The sequence below is a fragment of the Mesocricetus auratus genome, unplaced genomic scaffold, assembly GCF_017639785.1.
Source record: "Mesocricetus auratus isolate SY011 unplaced genomic scaffold, BCM_Maur_2.0 Super-Scaffold_100011, whole genome shotgun sequence".
Classification (NCBI taxonomy): domain Eukaryota; kingdom Metazoa; phylum Chordata; class Mammalia; order Rodentia; family Cricetidae; genus Mesocricetus; species Mesocricetus auratus.
In genome coordinates this window covers 43643740-43662945 of record NW_024429195.1, presented here as the reverse complement: position 1 = coordinate 43662945, position 19206 = coordinate 43643740, and the positions used below count along the sequence as shown (strand labels likewise).

The window sequence follows — 19206 nt, the reverse complement described above, 5'->3', positions numbered from 1 at the left end:
CTTATTCTCAAAGAAAAACAAGACAGAGGGCCATAGAGATGGCCCACTGGGCAAGCCTCACCACCAAGCCTGATGACCTGAGTTCAACGCCCGGACCCCCATGGGGGAAGCAGAAAGTCATATTCTGAGAGTCGTCCTCTGCTCCCAACATGAACCCTGTGGTACACATACAGCTTTCAAAAATGATTTCACTGTGTTGCCCTGGCTGGCCTAGAACTCTGTAGACCATGCTGGCTTTGAACTTAGAGAAATTCAACTGCCTCTGCCTCCCAAATTCTGAGATTAAAGGTATACACCACCAAACCTTGCCTTTAAAAAATATAAATTATGTGTAGTGTGTGCATGTGTAGGTCAGAGAATAACCTTGTAAAGTTGGTTCTCTTCCCCACCTTTACACGTGTGTGTGTGTGTGTGTGTGTGTGTGTGTGTGTGTGTGTGTGTGGTCACATACTGTATATGTGTACATGTGGAGCTCAGAAGACAGACAGCTTTCAGGGGTCGGCCCTTTCTTCTTGGGTCCATGGACTGAACTCAGGTCGCTGGCTTTGTACAGGAAGTACCTTTACTACTGAGGCTCTGCCAAGCCTGACAAAGAGTTGAGTTTTTCGTTGTTTTGCTAAAGATTTCTTTTTAAGCATGTGTTTGTGTGTGAATGTATGTGTACAGGTGCCTGAGGCATCAGATACCCCTGGATCTATAGTTGTGGTCTATGTACTATAGGTGTTGAGGACTGAACTCAGGCCCTCAGGAAGAGCAGTATATACTCTTAACCACTGAGACATCTCTCCAGGCCTCTTTTAGTTTTAGTTTTTTGTTTTTTGAAACAGGCTTCACATCTCAGACTCAGAGGAGCTACAGCTGGTCTTGAACTCCTGATCCTCCTGCCTTAGCACTTCAAGTGTTAGGATTACAGGAATCTGGCACACTGTGCCTGGCTTTTCCTTTGCCCACTCATTTCTCCTCATTCCCTTAGAAAGAGACACCCACTGGGCACTGGTGGCGCACGCCTTTAATCCCAGCACTCAGGAGGCAGAGGCAGGCGGATCTCTGAGTTCCAGACCAGCCTGGTCTAAGAACTAGTTCTAGACAGCCTCCAAAGCTACACAGAGGAACCCCATCTCAAACAACAACAAAAGAGATACCCTTTCCCTTAGCCTGGCGTTAATGGCACACACTTTTAATCCCAGCACTCGGGAGGCAGAGGCAGGCAGATCTCTGTGAGTTCGAGGCCAGCCTGGTCTACAGAGCAAGTTCCAGGACAGCCTCCAAAACAATACAGAGAAACCCTGTCTCGAAAAACCAAAAAAAAAAAAAAAAAAAAAAAAAGATACCTTTTCCCAAATTGGCATAAAATTTGCCTTCTACCCTGACAACAGCCCCTAAGATGCCCTACATCCCTCCTCCTCCTTTCTTCAGCCTCTATTTGTACTCTCCCACCCCCAGAACCCTTTCTGTTGCACTTAAAGACTCTTCCATCTATATCTACAAACGCCAACACCCCTACCCTTAACCAGCCTCAGGCTTCAAATCCTTCATTAAAGCCTCTGTTTTTGGAGGCAGGGACATTCAAGACAGGGTTTCTCTGTGTAACAGCTCTGGCTGTCCTGGAACTCGCTCTGTAGACCAGGCTGTCCTCAAACTCACAGGGACCCTCCTGCCTCTGCCTCCCGAGTACTGGGATTAAAGATGTGCACCATGGGGGCTGGAGAGATGGCTCAGAGGTTAAGAGCACTGACTACCCTTCCAGAGGTCCTGAGTTCAATTCCCAGCAACCACATGGTGGCTCACAACCATCTATGATTCAATCTGGTGCCCTCTTCTGGCATGTAGGCAAAACACTGTATATGTAGTAAATAAATGTTTAAAAAAAAAAAAAAAAAGATGTGCACCACCACTGCCCAGCCACTCAATCCCTTTTATTCAAGAAGTTTCTATGCTCCACCTCTTCACGCTACAACACTCCCACACTGGCAGTCAAACACCCTAACAGAACCTGCCCCCTAGTGTGAGTACCGCCCTCAACCATGATCTAGGGTCCTGCTCACTTCTCAGTCCTACACCTTAAAGATGCCGTTCCCTCAATGCCTCCAGGTGTTCATTCTCCAGATCTTTTTGCCTGCACTTGGACAGAGCCCGGAGCTCACCAGTCCCCACAGCCGACCTGGACCGTCCTCCCCAGGGATCCAAAGACCGACCCCACCTTTTTGGCCAGGCACTTGGCCTGCCTCCCTCGTCTCTTCCTCCTGCTTCTTCAGAGTGTAGATGGCCTCCTCCTCCACAATCCTTCACTTTCTGATAGCCAATCTAATGCTGCCTCACTCCTCAAATTTCTCAGCTCCAGCAGTTACTGGATCTCACCTTCCAAAGCTCAGCTTTCCTCTCCCAAGTCACCTATTTTCAGTTCTCTCTCACCCCAACCCACAAACAACTCACTTTGGACCATTTTCTCCATCTGCACTCCTTATCTCTGCCCTCAAGATCCAAACTGATTTTCTTTTTAGAGATGGCCAATTTCCTCTGATCATGCATACTACTTCTAGTACATCCTCTATACCAAGATACTTCTAGATCTCCCATTAGTCGCTTCCTCCCATTGAAAAATTCTTTAAACTTAAAAACTCCCTCTTTGGGCTGGAGAGATGGCTCAGTGGTTAAGAGCACTGGCTGCTTTTGCAGAGGACCTGGGTTCAATTCCCAGCAACCACATGACAGCTCACAACTGTCTGTAACTCCAAGATCTGACACCCTCACCCAGACATACATGCAAATAAAATAATTTTTTTTAAAAATCTCTCTTCTTTTAGCCCTGATTCTGTGCCTCCCAGATCTATGCAGACCTTTCCATCTGGATATTTCTGAAAAACTAGGTCATGCCCTTGGAGTCTTGAAACACTTTCTAGGTCCATCCTTTGCCCATGTCGATTGCCATTCCAAAACTCTAGACAACACCTTCTGCGACCTTGCCACAGTCTCTCTATTACTCTCTACATCTACCAGCTCAACTCTGGGACCCACGCCCCATAACCTATTCCCACCACTCCCAGCTACAGAGGACTCCAATGCCTCCCACCATCTTGGATTCTGTGCCTGCAAACTTGTATCACACACATCACTCACATTGCTCACCTGTCCTCTCCGAAGCCCATCCAAGCTTATCCCTTTGCCTCAACGCTCCCCAGATCCTCCACACTCCCGTCCAGAGACTCTGGAAGACCCCTGTAGCTACTTCTGCCTCTGCCTGCACTTTTTATACAGGTGGCCACTCCTTTCTGTCAGATGGCCACTGTGTAGACTGTGGTAGACTATTATTTCCAGGTGTGTGACTTTTGTTTATGCTGCATTTGCTTAACTCTGTGAAGCTGTGTTACTGGTTACTGTGCCTGTCTGAACCAATGGTGAGGCAGGAGCAGGGATGGGCCGGGCTGGCAGGCAGAGAGGATAAATAGGAGAATGGAGGAAGAGGAGGAACCTTGCCCAACATTCCAGTTTTCTTGGGTCCCTAACAAAGACGCCCCAGTACCAGCAGGAAGGTACTCATTCTAACACAAACCTCCTTATTTCTCCTTACAAACCCACTCCTGCAAAAAACAAAACCTGCTGCCTCCTGCCTGCCTTTGTCCAATCCAGAGGCAGTGCCTTCCCCAACCAGTTTTCCCTCCAGGGTAATAAGTCTCCTCGTGCTAAGATCTGGTGTCTCGGGTGTGTTCTGTACTGACTGTTGCGGGGGTCTGCCTGGGGCAACCCTTACAAATAAAATACATTTTGTTTTTTGAGGCAGGGTTTCTCTGTGTAGCCCTGGCTGCCCTGGAACTTGCTCTGGTGCCCACTTCTGGCCTGCAGGCAGACATGCAGGCAGAACACTGTACATAGTAAATAAATCTCTTAAAAAAAGAAATTAAGGCCAGGCGGTGGTGGCGCACACCTTTAACCCCAGCACTCGGGAGGCAGAGGCAGGAAGGATCTCTGTGAGTTTGAGGCCGGGCTGGACCGATAGCCTCCAAAACAACACAGAGAAACCCTGTCTCGTAAAACAAAACAAAAAATTAAAATTACTGGCTTGTGGTGGTTTGAATAAGAATGGCCCCCATGTGGGGCGTTGGTGGCGCACGCCTTTAATCCCAGCACTCGGGAGGCAGAGGCAGGCTGATCTCTGTGAGTTCGAGGCCAGCCTGGTCTACAGAGCGAGTTCCAGGACAGCCTCCAAAGCCACAGCCTGGTCTACAGAGCGAGTTCCAGGACAGCCTCCAAAGCCACAGAGAAACCCTGTCTCGGGGGAAAAAAAAAAAAGAGGTGTGGCTTTGTCGGAGGAAGTGTAGTGTTGGGGTGGGGCAGACCGCATCAGGATGTAGCTCTTAGCTACTTCTCCAGCACCAGGCTTTGCCTGTGCAATGCTCCCCATGATGGATTAAACTTCTAAAGCTGTAAGCAAGCCCACAGTTAAATGCTTTTGTTGTTGATGTTGTTTGAGACACGGTTTCTCTGTGTAGCCGTGGCTGTCCTAGAACTCACTCTGTAAAACAGGCTGGCCTCGAACTCAGAGAGCCACCTGCCTCCCGAGTGTGGAGATTAGAGGCAAGCGCCACCACACCGGACAAGGGCATTCTTTTGTAAGAGCTGCCTTGGTCTTGCAGGTCTCGTCACAGCAGGACAGTGACTGAGACACACTCAGCTATAGACCCCGTCTCTCCCTAGTAACCAACCCAACGTCCCCTGCTAGGCAGAAAAACTCACCTTCTATATGCTTCAAAAAGCAATCTTAAGTTTTACTTTCCTTTCTCTAGACTGTCCCACCCCATTGCAGAACTGAGGCTCAATTCTCTGTCTTACCCAGGTTCCCCACCAAACGTGAGCAAGTAGGAAAAGACAGCAGAGGTTGGAAGAGAGATGGGTGGTCTGCTTGCCAGAACTAAGGCTGCAAAGTGAGGACCGTCCTTAGTTGGAGCGCTCTCACCCACCAAAACCAGAGCAAAGGGAAAAGCTCCTGCTGAATAGACAGGCTTCCTTTCCTCATCCATCCCATAGCGACATCTCTCAAGATCTTCAGGAAGGTTTTGTCACAGCTGCGACACCAGAGCCACAGGTTTAGCTGCCAAGCCTTATTTTGCACAAACAGGGTGGGGCTCCATCTGTTGTCAATCTTGTGTCACGGGCGCCACCTGGTGGTTACATGCTGTAAAGGCAGCGTCTCGATGGACAAGGCTTGAGTAGGGACTTCTGGGTGCATCATTGCCTCCGGCGGGAAGCACATGGTCGGATGTGGTATTCGATCTCAACACACTCTAGAAGACGGAAGGAGACAGGATTGAGGAAGCTTTTATCGTTACTCATCTTCAAAAGCTACCGTCAGTCGGATAGCTTTATTATAGTCTGGAGTCATATTGCCTAATTGAATCCTGACCCGTTCCTTAGTAATTGAAGCCTAGCAGAATATTCGCGTGTTTTGTTTTCAGTTCCTTACATTTTTTATTTTATAGCCGGCCAGAGGCAGAGATTCTGGTCTACAGAGTGAGTCCAGGACAGCCAGGACTACACAGAAAAACCATCTCAAAAAAATTACTTTATATATATGGGTGCTTTGCCTGCTGCATGTATGTTTGTGTGGTACATGAGTGCCTTGTACATGAGGAGGTCAGGAGAGGGTATCATTGTCCTGAAACTGTAGTTACAGGAGGTTGTGAGTGTGTGTGTGTGTGTTTGAATGTTGAGTGTGGGCGCTGTATGTGCGCTATTATACATAAAATGCCTAGCACCGTGCCTTGGTTTATACTAAGTAAATGTTGGATATTAGTCTAGAATCCCTTTTAGTCCATTTTATTTCCTTTGCACAGCACAGGACTCCGCTCTACTGTGCAGCCAGCTGCGCCATCTTCATTAATTTATTTTAGGATAGGGCCTTACTATGTAGCCGTGGCTGACTTGGAACCCAGAGATTTACCTGCCACTTCTTCCAGGGTACTGGGATTAAAGGCATATGACACACTGTCCCCACAATCCTTTTTATTTGACAAATTTTCCAGGTTTGTCTTCAATTTAGCAATCCTTCTGCCTCAGTCTCTGGAGTAACTAGGAAGTATACACTGTCATGATTGACTGGATAGCCTTTTAAACATCTGAGACATTGCTTGCTTTGGACTCACCCCTTCTCTTCAAAATTATTTGCTATTTGTTTGGTTTGACTTTTTTTCACCTGTCTCTCTGGTTTGTCAGTGATCTTTAAAAACCCATAACCAGGGAGGAGATGGGTCAGTGGTAAAGGGCTTACTGCACAATCAGGAGGAACGGAGTTCTATTCCCAGCACCCACCTAAGAAGCTGGGCCCCAGAGCAAGCCTATGCCCCTTTCCCAGAGGGACAGAGACAGAGAATCACCGGGTCTTGCTGGTTTACAGGCTCCAAAACAACACAGAGAAACCCTGTCTTGAAAAACAAACAAACAAAGAAAAGAAAACAGAAAAACATCAGAGCGTGGTGGGAGGCTGAGCGCTTGCTTCTGGCCTGTGACAGAGGACTGGGCATCCTCTTTTCGTCCTCTTCTGGCATCCGTCCTCATGAATCAGCACACATACACAACATATAGACTGAGTGTGTGCATCCAGAGTCACAGGTTTGGGTGCTGGGAACCAGTCTCAGGTCCTCTGTCAGAGGAGTGTTGTGAATCGCCTCTGGGGGAGACATGCACAGTATTTATCCCTCATTCTAAAGTTCCAACGACAACCCAAACTTCCACCAGAGTTCACGGGAGGGGGCCCAGTGAGTTATTAGGCTTACCTACAGAACAGCGAGTGGGAAGTTGTGAGCCGGAGCACCAGATGGTAACCTTAAAGCAGCAACACCCAGGAGGGATGATGGCTTCCTCATGGCCGCGAGGGCGCCTTCCCCTCAGCCTTTCCCACTACACCCTCTAGCTCTGCCGCCATGAACCACGGCCCCAAGGCAATTAGGGCAGAACTGCATACAGCCGGTGGGCAGGGTTGGCTGGATACTCAGGTGAGGGTCCCTTGACCCTCCTGCCTCCTCCTCCTAGGAGAGATGGGAATAGTCAACAGGCCCAGCTGTGACGAGAGCTTTGGCGAGCAGGCCCAGCAGAACTCCTAGGCAGCAGTTTGGGTTCGAGGATAGTCCTGCACAAAACCTCTACCCTTCTCTCACATTCTTCCCAACCCTCTCCCATAAGGGTCCCTGAGTCTGGGAGTGGGTGACAGGCATGTTGATCACTCTAACTCCAGGGAGGGATCCACCTGCGTGCCCTTTCTTTATTCCTGTCTCCAGAGGGTGACTGACAGGTGTGTAGCTTGGTCTGTTTGTGGGGCCAGGGCCTATCCCCAGTGCATGAACTGACTCTTTGGAGCCCATTCCCTATGGTGGGATGCCTTGTTTAGCCTTGATGCATCGGGAGGAGCTTGGTCCTGCTTCTGCTTGATATACCATGCTTCGTTGGCTCCCGTGGGAGGACTCGCCCCTTCTGAGGAGAGGATGGGGGGTTGTAGAAAGGTGGGGGAGGGAACTGGGGGAGATGAGGGAGGGGGAACGGTGGTTGTCATGTGAAATTTAAAAATTAATTAAGAAAAGAAAAAAAGTGTCACCACATGTGGCCCCGAAGTTGTTTCTCACTGCCCAGTAGCATCCCTGCAGCCTTGGCAGCCACTTCCGGTATCCTGGTCTCTGGTGAGTCATTTCCCTCAGGCCATCTCCATACTCACATGGTGGGCTTCAGTAGCCAAGCAGCTGTGTCCCTCTGAACAACACAGAAGAATGCCACCAGGGATTCCCCCAGATACCCTACCTCCAGGTGGTCCCACCATGTCTACATGTGTCACATCCTCCATACTACCCGTGCCTCTGCCACCACCCCTACAGACCCTACAGGGACAGGCCACTGTGTCAAAACTCCCCTCTGCAAGCAATGTACCTTCAGACAGTGACACTGCTGCTGTCCAAGTCATGCTTCTATCAGGAGCGATACCATGGTCTTCCCAACTCATCCTGGCAAGTGTTGGGAATATTCCTTCCCTGGTGACATACACGATGTTTAACCCTAATTCTAAAGTTCCAAAGACTAAGGTACAATTCCACCAAAGTTCACTGGGGGAACCAGTGAGTTATCAGGCTTACTTACAGAACAGCGAGTGAGAAGGTATGAGTAAGAGCAGCACTGGACTGTCGGCACCCAGGAGGGATGACAGCATCCCCATGGTTGTACCGAGAAGAGCGCCTTCCCCTCGGCCTTTCCGACCTACACCCTCTAGCCCTGCCCCCATGAACCATGACCCCAAGGCAATTAGGGCAGGGTTAGCTCCTGTGACCCCTGCCTCTTCCTAGGAGAGATGAAATAGTCAGCAGGCCGAGGTGTCGTGAGCGGCTGTGAGCAGGGGCCAGCAGAACTCTTGAAGACAGTGGTAGCTGCAAGCACTCCGTTAGGTCTCAAACTCAGGACTAAAGATTAATTCCAGCTGGGCGTTGGTGGCGCACGCTTTTAATCCCAGCACTTGGAAGGCAGAGGCAGGTGGATCTCTGTGAGTTCGAGACCAGCCTGGTCTACAAGAGCTAGTTCTAGGACAGCCTCCAAAGCCACAGAGTAACCCTGTCTCGAAAAACCAAAGGGGAAGAAAAAAAAGGCTAATTCCATATTTCCTATTAACATGTCTTGGTGGACTCATGTCACCGTCTCCCTCAGTCCCGACCTGTTACACAGTCCTCCTGGCTTGCATATGTGCCACCGACTCCAAACTCTCACCCAGGGCCTACTTACCCAGCTTTTCTGATTCCTGTATAAACAGCCATTTTGGCTGCTGGCGTCTCTGTCTCTTGTCCCCTTAGCCACTTGGTTTGAGGCTCCTGTCTTGGCTCCACTCTCTCTCTCTCCATCAGAGCAGCCATGAGTACCTACAAAAAACCCTCAGCAAGATCTTCTTCTGCTGAAGTTGCCCCATAGACGGTGTGGGGTCATCATCCCTCCAGTGAGATCCCAGCAATTCGCTCCCTCCTGTGTTGTCTTTCCCCAGTAACCCTGCCCCAGGGCCACGAGGTCTCAGGAGGCACTAGAGCACATGAAGCTTGGGCAGAAGACTCTGTTGAGGGAGGGACACTTTGGTAGGGCTGTTTGGGTATCACGTCACTCATGGCACATGCCTTTAATCCCAGCACTCTGGAGGCAGAGGCAAGCAGATCTCTGTCAGTTTGAGGCCGGCCTGGTCTACAGAGAGAGTTCCAGGACAGCCAGGGCTACACAGAGAAAAACCTAATTAATTAATTAAACCTAATGAACTCATTGGCTTATCAAGCTAGATTCAAATAGCTCGTTATCAAGGTCTATTGTTCCTACCCTAACTGAGGTGAATAGAGGATTTTTCACCTTTTACCAGGGACAGTTCACACGGTGTGGTTTCTTGTGCTTTTGAAACAGGGTCTCATGTAGCTCTGGCTGGCTTTGAGCTTGCTAAATAGCCAAGGCTGACCTTGTATGCTTTGTTGTTGATTATTTGTTTTATGGGTATTTGTGTGTGCTTGAGGACATGTCTTTGTACCGCTTGTTTGCGCAGCCCACGGAAGCCAGAAGAGGGTGTTGGATCCCCTGGAACTGTAGTTAGACTGCTGTGAGCAGTTGTGTGGCTGCTGGGAACCAAACCTGGCCCCCTGTGCTTTTGGGGGACGTGGGCTACTAGAACTGGGAATGTGAACCTGGTTGAGCAAGTGTGAGCACACACACACGCGCACTTACTATCTGCAAGACTTAAGCTCACCAGCACACACACACACGCGAGCACACACACACGCACTTACTATCTGCAAGACTTAAGCTCACCAGCACACAAGCACACACACGCGCGCACACACACACGCACTTACTATCTGCAAGACTTAAGCTCACCAGCACACACGCACACACACGCACACACACGCGCACACACACACACACACACACACACGCACTTACTATCTGCAAGACTTAAGCTCACCAGCACACACACACATGCACATATTATCTCCTGATGTCTAGGAGCTGAGCTGACAGAGCCAGCCAGGTTTCATCATTGAGCTGATGGGTTCACAGTTTTGGTGTTGAACCAAATGCAAAATATCAGCACAAGACTGTCATCCAGTGATGGCCGGATGGTGGTGGCGCACCCCTTTAATCCCAGCACCCGGGAGACATAGGTAGGTGGATCTCTGTGAATTAGAGGCCAGCCTGGTCTACAGAGTGAGTTCCAGAACTGCCAGGGCTGTTACAGAGAAATCCTGTCTCAAAAACAACAAAAAAACAAGAGAATGACTGTGGTAAAGACAAAAAATAATATAACCAATTCACACTTTAAGCATAAGATTAGTGTGCATGTCACAAAGAAGCAAGCATCTGCGTCTAAGCTAGAGCGATGGCTGCTGCATCACCACCACAGCTTTAGTACCCTGTAGCCAGTCCTCCTTTTCAAGATGCCCACCTGTAGAATGACCCCTGCCTCCTTTGACAATACCCACTTCCTTAAACGCCCAAATCACTAACCCAAATCCCAAACGGAAGTTTCTCCCCTTTAAAATAAAATGTGTGTGTATGTGTACAGACACGTGTGTGTGCAGATGTGTGTGTGCTGACCTGTGTGTGTACAGACACGTGTGTGTGCAGATGTGTGTACAGACACATGTGTGTGTGTGTGTGTGTGTGCAGACGTGTGTGTCTGTGTGCATATGGAGTGCAGGTACCGGTACCCTCAGAGTCCAGATTTCAGACACCCCACCTAGAGATGGGGTTACAGGTGGTTGAGAGTTGCCCAGTGTGGGTACTGGGAACCAAACTTAGGTTCTCTGCAGGAGCACACCGCCCCCTCTTCTTTCCAAGTGCTGGGATGGCAGGTTTGTGCCACCATGCCCTACCCCTCTCTAAGTCCCACCACCTTTCTGTTGTGGCATACTCCTATGCTCGGTGGTTCATTTTCCCTTCCATCGCAATGAGCATTAAACCCAACGTGGGCAACACTGTACAGCTGGTGATCTGTAGCTGGAATGCATTCATATATCTGGTATCTACAGTTGCCAAATCACTACTTCTTAGACATTTGGCATGAAGGAAATGAAGGAAGGATTTGAGAATTCATGATGGTATGTGTAAACATATTCCTAACCATTCCTAAGCTATCTCTTTTAATAATCCAAAATTGTGTAAAAAAAAAAAACCATTAAGTGGCCGGGCAGTGGTGGCACACACCTTTAATCCCAGCACTCAGGAGGCAGAAGCAGGCAGATCTCTGTGAGTTCGAGGCCAGGCTGGTCTACTCAGTGAGTTCCAGGACAGCCTCCAAAACAATACAGAGAAACCCTGTCTCAAAAAAAAAAAAAAAAAAAAAAAAAAGAAATTGTATATGCCAAATATGTGGGCACACACCTTTATTTAATCCCAGCACTTGGGAGGCAGAGGCAGGTGGATCTCTGAGTTCAAGGCTGGCCTGGTCTACAGAGGGAGACCCACAACAGCTAGGACTACAAGGAGAAACCCTGTCTCAAAAAAAAAGGGGGTGGGTGGGGGTGAGGTGGTGGAGAGATGGCTCAGTCACTGGCTACTCCTCCAGAGGACCTGAGTTCAATTCCCAGCAACCACATGATGCCTCACTACCATTTATAATTCGATCTGGTGACCTGGCAGGCAGGCAGAATGCTGTACACATAATAAATAAATCTAAAAAAACCAAAACTACACTTGGGAGGCAGGCAGGGCTCTGTGAGTTTGAGGCCAGTCTCGTCTACTGATCGAGTTCCAGGACAGGCTCCAAAGCTACACAAAGAAACCCTGTCTCGGAAAAACCCGAAGTGTACACAGTGTGAGAGCATGCAGAGGCCATAGTAGGTGTCTGGAGCTCACAGCCAATTGACATGAGTTGGTTCTCTTCTATGTGGCACTCAGGTCGTCTGTGTGGTTGGCAGCACAGTGGTACCTTTACCCACTCAGCTATCTCGCCATTCCAACCCACCCACATTTTAGTGTTTCCCATCCTCACTTCAGCCTGAGCAGCTGGGCCTGTAGGTATGTGCTACAGCATTCCCCATCTTAAACAATTCTTTTTCAAGGACTGAGTGGTCAACCAGACAAGAGAGCCAACAGTACCTAGAGAGGCAACACAGGAAGCAAGCACAACCAAATGTCACTTCTACACCAGGTTTTCCCCTTACCATTAGCCACAGATGGAGACACTGAAGGTCAGTTACTGGGGTCATTGTCTTAGCGACCCTTGAGTGGCTTAAAACCTCCCGGTCTTGTGTAGAGGGAGAAGAAAGGTCTTCAGGCTGACCTTGACCTCCTGATCCTCTGGTCCCCTCCTTCCAAGTACTAGGATTAGAAGTCTACTAATACCACATCTGCCTTTTCCTAGCATGTCTGAAGCCTGGAAAGCTTAAAGCTCTGGCCACGAAGAAGTGTTGGAGCAGGACACAAACTGCCATCAACAACTCTGAGAGGCAACACCACCTGTCCTACTGTTAGAATGAGGGAGGTGTCTGTCAACCACCTAACACCCCAGATGCCCACTTCTCAGTAGGCACACCCTCCTTAGTACCTGCCCCCCTAAATGACCCTAAGAGCCCTGGTTACTAAGGCAACCTGGGAACAGTACATGAAGACAGAGACTAGAAACAGATGGGGCTATTTTTAAACTAGACTAGGTGGCTCCATTTCTCTTACCCCAGAGTGCCTGCCCCAGACCAGAGCCCCACTGGCCACTTTACATCTCTCCCCGACTCACACAGGACACAAGGGTAGCTCTCTCCCTTATGTGTCATTAAGTCTGCTTTATGTTCCCATCTTCCCCAACAGCCACCTAAGCAATTCTCACTTAACTTCCTTTGTTAAAAAATAATCTTTTATTTCTTTGGAAAGTAGTGGGCACTGCCCTACAGGTTTCCAGGCCAAGCTTGGTAAGTGAATGTTCCCCTAGTCTTTGGGTTGGAGTATTATGGTCCCAGCCTTCCCAGGGGCCCAGGAGCAGTTCTGGGCCCCAAACCATCTGAAGGCTCACGTGAGGCCTTCTCTCCTGACCACCCACTTTCCCCATCCTTCCTGGCTCTCCCTCTGGGTGGGGAATTTCTCTCTTCTCATACCAGTGCTGGACCTGTGCTGTTCACAAGTGAGGACAAGACCAGGGACATCTCCAACTTCCTATGAGTAAACAGGGTCCTTTCTTCCCTATGCAAGCCTCTGTATGAGTGAGGCCCGAAGGACAAGAGGACCCTCTCAAGAGTGAGGAGAACACACGGGCACAACCCTGCCTCAGGAGATGCTCCTACGAAGTATATTCCTTGTAGTCTCTTGTCCTAGTTTTTGAGTGGCCCTTCAGACATGGCCTGGAAGGGCCCCGACCCCAGCCCTCGGATGCTGTAACAGGGAGTAGAGTCCATTAGTCCTGTCAGTGTGGCATGGCTGTGATACGCATGCTCTGGGAAGCGATGGGGTAAGTCACCATAGGAGTAGTAGTGTGGCTCATTGTGATCCCTGCCAAAGGCTGGGCCATGGACACAGCCACAGGAGCCACAGGAGCCACCGACACAGCCACGGGGGCCATGGACACAGGTGGGGGCGCCATCCCCTGGGCGATGGTCTGAGCCAGAGCAGCTGACAGGGGCGTAATCTCTGGGTTCAAGTGTGGAGGTGGGGGTGGTGGAGCAGCAGGAGGTGCAGCATTGGTTGGGGGAGCAGCTGGGGCTCCAGCAGGGGCCACGAGTTCTTGCTGGGACACAGGGCGAGGCTGTAGAGCCTGGCTGCTCAGAGTAGTGTGAGTCTGGGCAATGCCATGGTTAAAAGTGGCCACAGTGCCCACAGTGGGGGCCAGGGTTTGCTCAGTGGCTGGTGCAGTGGAGCTCAGGGTCATGACCTTGGCCTGATTGCGGAACTGGGCATTCTGTTCTAGAAGTACCTCATTGGTGGCCAGCAGGTTGCTGACCTGTTTCTTGAGCTCCTCCACCCGCTTCCTGAGCATGGCGTTCTCCTCCTCTAGCAGTCGGCACTCCACCCCACGGGGCGGAGCCACACTATACTCATAGGATTCAAAATGGGGGCCATCAGGAGGGCAGCAGCCACCTCTCCGGCGCTTAGGGCCTGGCTCGTGGTCCTCAAAGCCCCTTTCAGGAAGGTCGTAGATATCGTAGAGATCGTGGCGTCGCCCCGGGGGAACAGAGCCGGTTGAGCCTCCACCTCCGGTGCCTCCTCCCCCTCGGGCATCAAATTCAAAATCCCTTTGCAGATGGCGGAACTTGCACTTGGTGCCCCTCTGACAGTCACCTTTGAGGAAGTCACGGCAGATAGGGACCTCCTCCTTACCATTGGGTAGGTCAGCAGGGGAAAGACCCAGGCCAGCTGCCACCTTCTGCCTCAGCCGAGGAGGCAGCTCTCCTGTCTTCTTATACCCATCCTCATCTTCCTTGGAGCCGTGGATGAAACGGCAGTTTGGACGGCTACACTCCTTGTTTTGGAAGTCATGGCAGAAAATAAATTCATTTTTGCTCACCCCCAAGTTGGACACCTCACTCATGTCCGGGTGGCGGTATCGGCAGCGCTTGCCCCGCTTGCACACGTTCCTCAGGAAGTCTCTGCAGATGGCGTCTGAGGTGGCCCCCCCACTGCCTGTCCCTGCCCCACTGGCCTCCTCACTGCCACCACCTCCAGGGCCTCCACTGCTGTTCCCAGTGCCGTTGGCATAGTTGTCCCGGTCAGGCATCTTGGTCCCCAACTCAGGGTTTTCTTCCTTTCCTTGCCACTCTTGGTGACTGTTAAAAAAAGAGAGCTGTGTCAGACGGGTCCTGACTGTGCAGAGGGCAGTCTTCTGGGGCAATGGCTTTGGAGATGGAGAATCTGAGGGAGGAGAATTCTAGCTGGCCTGGCTGACTTGCAAGAAGTCCCGCCCAGGCCCTGTGCACCTGGTCTGGCCTGGCGCGATTCACACTTGCCTGGCTAATGGAGGAGGGAGAGCCGGGATGCAACCGCTGTCACTAACAATGAGCCAGGAGGGGGTGGGGAGAGACTAGTGTTAGGTTTTACCTTCCCTGCTGACTGAGTTGTGAGAGAGACGCTAAACAAGGTATTGGCGCCTGAACGGACAGAGATTGGAAACAGGGCTCTAAGGTGAGCTATTTAGCTTTGAGAACTTGTGGATAGAGGACCAGTAACAAAATGTCCCTTAACCCCTGTTCCAGGTGAACTTAGTTCAAGTCTCCGGGTATTTTAGAAGTCTTGGGTGACTTCAGGTGCCAGCTAGAGGGTGGTCCTTAAAGCTGTTCATCTCCCAGCCTGCTCTACACACCCCTACACTTCAGCAAAAGAAGCTCTAAGTTCAAATCCCCACCTCTAGGTCCCCAGGACAAAACTGTGCCAAGGTAGAGGTGGGAAGGGGTTAATTTCATAGGAATGGTGGTGACCTTTCTTCCACAACCCCCTGCATGAAAACATCCCACTAATATCAAACCATAGCACTTCCCTACCCCCATAAAAATCCTCTTTATTTATAGACTCTATAAAAGCTTTTTAAGTCTCCTGTTTCCCAAGAGAACGCTGGAATGCCAGTCCACTGCCCTAATTCAAGCCCTCCCTTCTCTCTATCCCCCAAGTAAGACTGGGAGTCCCTGCTACCACGTGTCTAATCTTCTAAAGGGTTCCTAAGTAGTATTCAGGCTCCCCCTGCTGTCCAAATAGGAGTTCACACATTTCTCTGGGCGTAAGGATATCTTTCTCTATATCCCTGGCTTTGACTTATGATCCCATTCATACCGTTTCCTTGCCTCTGCCTTTAGATTTCCCTAAAATGACTAAAACAGACCAGAGCCCAGAGACACAGGGATCTGACCAACGAAGAAGAGTGGCCCCAGAATAAAAGAAACAAGTGGTAAAGAGACGACAAACCCTTAGCAGAGATAAATGACCAGGTGAACAATGTCCTCAAAGCCTGAGCTGTCTCAAGTCCTACCACAGCAGAAGCTGGATATACTTTTCCTCACCCAATTATCCCAGAATCAGTACCTGAGGTAGCTCAGGTGAAGTCCGGGGCTCCCGTGAGTCTCCACTTCCACATCACTGCTGGGTTCTGAACAAGAAACAAACACACACACACACACACACACACAAAAAAAAAAAAACAAGAGATTTGGGTGGGAGAGGGAAAAACGTGAAGGGCTTATGGGGGTGTTTTTCATGAATTGGAATGAATTCTGACACAACGCTAAGAGCTCGTGGCTTTTCAGGATTCTCTTACAAGTTGTCACCGCTCAGCGGGAGGATAAGGGCAAGAACCGACCAATAAAGCCTGGGAAACTGGGTTGCAAAAAAAAAAAAAAAAAAAAACAAGGCAGTCTGGGTGACGGGTGAGGGAGTTTTACCTCAAGATGAGAAGGATATGGGGATCAGAGTCCGATCTAGGGTTGGAGTTCGGGACGCCGAGCCTGAAAGCCGCACAAGGGCAGCAACTTGACAGGACAGTGGGAAGGCGACATTAGGCTGGGGGCGGTGACTAAAACGGTCCCCAACACCCTGGAGTTCACGACAAGTCCCAGAGTTTCCCTGAAAGACTGGTGGCCGGGCCGGCTCGGCGGAGTGGCGCCGGCGCTCAGCCGTGGGCCAGGTGACTAGGACACCAAGGAAGCGCACCGTGAGCGGGGAGGGGGTGACATCAGGCTGAGGGGATGGGCAGGGCTGTGACGTCACGGAGCTGGCGTTGGCTCGTGAAGCGGGGTCAGTCAGAAGAGGGGCTCCGGGCTGGGAAGCCAGGGAGAGCCAGGCGGGTTCGGGGGGACGGGGGCTCGTGCGGCCCGGCAGAGCCCAGCCGCTGGGCCAGCCCCGGCTCCTCCCCTCCGGGCGCGGCCTCCACCTAAGTCTCCCGCCTCCCTCACCTGCCGCCGCCGCCGTAGTTGCTGCTGCCGCCTGCCGGTCCTCTAGCTTCGACAAAGAGCCGCCCACTATACGGTTCTTCCGCTTCCTGCGGAAGGAGGGACGCTCTAGCCTCCAGACCCGGAACCAAACTCTATGGTCTACAAGACCACTCTATGGTCTATTATGCGTGCGGATAGCCGCAGGAAGCTCCCAGCAAGCCTTGCGCGTCACCATGGCAACGCGACCCAGCGGACCCCGAACCGCTTCCCCTTGTGCGCTCACGGCCGAGCCCCCAGCAAAACGCGGGGCGAGCACGGAGCTCGGTTCCGGGCGCTCGGCTCACGCTCGGCCCCCGGCCGGATCCCAAGCAGCCGGGCTGTCGCCCACGCAGGCTCCCGCACGCCCGCGGCACAGACCGAACTACCCCACAACTCCCACCCACGAGGCGCGAGAGACACCAACAGCCATTTGACTCCAGCTCAGACAGCGAAAGATGGTTTATTGTACACGGGTCACACTTGGGCAGTAACAACAGCGAGTCCGGGACGCGGCGGCCAGCGGGAGTCGGGGCCGGAGGTTGGAGGAAGGCTGTCCCGGGTGTCCGGAGGCGGCGTCTCGGCGAGCACACGGCGAGGTTCAGGTCCACGCAGTCTCAACCGGCGGCAGCGCAGCACCGACAGCTTGCTTGCAGCGGCCCCCGGCATCCTCCCCTCCCGCGGGCGGCCTCCCCGCCGGCTCACTTGGACCTCTGCCGCATCTTTCTTCTCTTGCGCTTCAGCCTGGACGGGAAGCAGACAACCCGCTGGGCTCTCCCCGCCACTCACCGGCCTGCGCCGGGCTCCGGGGCGGCCAGATCCCCGGGCGCCTCCCCGCCTCCCGCACCGCCCTCCGCCACATACCTGCGCATTCGCTTCTTCCTCCACTGCGCCGGCCGCGAGGGGAGAGAAAACGTGTTAGCAACGGGCTGCGAGGGGCGACGTCCCGAGAGACTCGCGCCGGGCTCCCCACCCCGTCGTTCCCCGCCAGGGCCTACGAAGGCTCTAGGCGGCCTCTCCCAGCCACCCCTGGGCACCGCCGGACACCGGAGGGGCCCCGACGGCGGCGAGTCTCCGTCGGCACCTCCGCCCCCCGCCCAAGCTCAGCACCGCAACGCTCACCTTGGCTCTCATGGCGCAGGGGTCCCTAGAGCGAGAGAGAAAAGGGTTACAGTTAGTTTGCTGCGGTGAAGGCAGGCGCAGAGGTCAGATGTCCCCGGATTGCACCGCCAAGTCGGAACGCCGGGAACACACACTCACCAAGGAAGATGGCGCTAAGGCCGAGAGAGCGGGGAGAGCGGCCTACTGCTATTTAAGGCCGTGCTCGGTGTCGTCACTTCCGGCGTCACCCCCGCCCTCCTGTTTCTCCCGGGGGGCGGGGCAGGGTGGTTCAAGCGAGGACCAGTGACTTCCGGCTGTTTTACAGGAGGAAACGAAATGTTTTGAGTGCTAGTTATCAAGCCCCACCTTCTCTAAGATTTATTTTAAGGCCCCTGTATTATTTCAGCCCGAGCACCTGTTATGAAAAACAGTAGACGGAGAAAAAAAAAACTTCCGTTTTCTCCCTCGTTGCTCCTTGGGAGTTGAAGTTTCTTGGTAAATACCTCCATTTTACTATGTATAGGTGCGGCCGGGCGGTGGTGGCGCACGCCTTTAATCCCAGCTCTCAGGTGGATCTCTGTGAGTTCAAGGCCGGGCTGGACCGATAGCCTCCAAAACAATACAGAGAAACCCTGTCTCGTAAAACCAAAAAAAAAAAAAATTAATATGTATAGGTGTGCTTGTAATAAGAACTACTAGTTTTAGCCGGACTGCCACGCACGCCTTTAATCCCAGCACTCGGGAGGCAGAGGCAGGCAGATCTCTGTGAGGCCAGAATCTCAAAAAACCAAAATAAATAAATAAACATAATAATAATTATTGCTGGTTTTGGCGTGGCGTGTTGGTGCTCACTCTTGGGACCCTTGGGAGACAAATACAGAGGCAGGCAGATCTGTCGACCAACCTGGCCCTGCCTAAAGAGAATAAATGCATAGATAATTTTTTTTGGTTTTTTATTTTCTTGTTTTTTCTGATAGGGTTTCTCTGTGGCTTTGGAGGCTGGCCTGGCACTCGCTCTGTAGACCACACTGGTCTCGAGCTCACAAACATCCACCTGACTCTGCCACCCGAGAGTGCTGGGATTAAAGGTGTGTGCCACCAACGCCCAGCTCAAGTAAATAAATTATAATGTCATTTTGGTTTAACTGCTCCAGAACCCCCCACCCCCAGTTAAACTCCTGTGTAAATAGTTGATCTCCGAAATCCTAGAGATTTTAGAAACAATTGAACACAGGTA

At 51.5% G+C, this 19206-nt stretch overlaps 2 protein-coding genes and 1 long non-coding RNA gene across 5 annotated transcripts; 1 reads left to right on the top strand and 2 right to left on the bottom strand.

Annotated features, from left to right (window-relative positions):
- Positions 1 to 4737: 4737 nt before the first annotated feature.
- LOC110342747 lies at positions 4738 to 11229 on the bottom strand. Its single transcript, XR_005880436.1, has 3 exons — positions 7909 to 11229; positions 6768 to 7734; positions 4738 to 6661 (listed from the first exon to the last, which is right to left on the bottom strand). It is a non-coding gene; the product is annotated as an uncharacterized LOC110342747 (long non-coding RNA).
- A 1594-nt stretch (positions 11230 to 12823) lies between these two features.
- Positions 12824 to 16959, bottom strand: Zc3h10 (zinc finger CCCH-type containing 10). 3 transcript variants are annotated; one of them, XM_021232832.2, is made up of 4 exons: positions 16854 to 16935; positions 16344 to 16430; positions 15988 to 16051; positions 12824 to 14741 (listed from the first exon to the last, which is right to left on the bottom strand). In XM_021232832.2, the coding sequence occupies exon 4, from the start codon at positions 14690 to 14692 to the stop codon at positions 13385 to 13387; it is 1308 nt and encodes a 435-aa protein (XP_021088491.1). In that variant the 5' UTR covers positions 14693 to 14741; positions 15988 to 16051; positions 16344 to 16430; positions 16854 to 16935; the 3' UTR covers positions 12824 to 13384. The 3 variants fall into 3 exon arrangements, with proteins under 3 accessions (XP_021088491.1, XP_005079768.1, XP_012975728.1); XM_005079711.4 differs by lacking the exon at positions 16344 to 16430 and having other exon boundaries at positions 16854 to 16959; XM_013120274.3 differs by lacking the exon at positions 16854 to 16935 and having other exon boundaries at positions 16344 to 16828.
- On the top strand, positions 16647 to 18788 carry LOC121143353 (translation initiation factor IF-2-like). Its single transcript, XM_040755214.1, has 3 exons — positions 16647 to 16745; positions 17031 to 17755; positions 17991 to 18788. The coding sequence occupies exons 1-3, from the start codon at positions 16647 to 16649 to the stop codon at positions 18274 to 18276; spliced, it is 1110 nt and encodes a 369-aa protein (XP_040611148.1). The 3' UTR covers positions 18277 to 18788.
- The last annotated feature ends 418 nt before the right edge of the window (positions 18789 to 19206 follow it).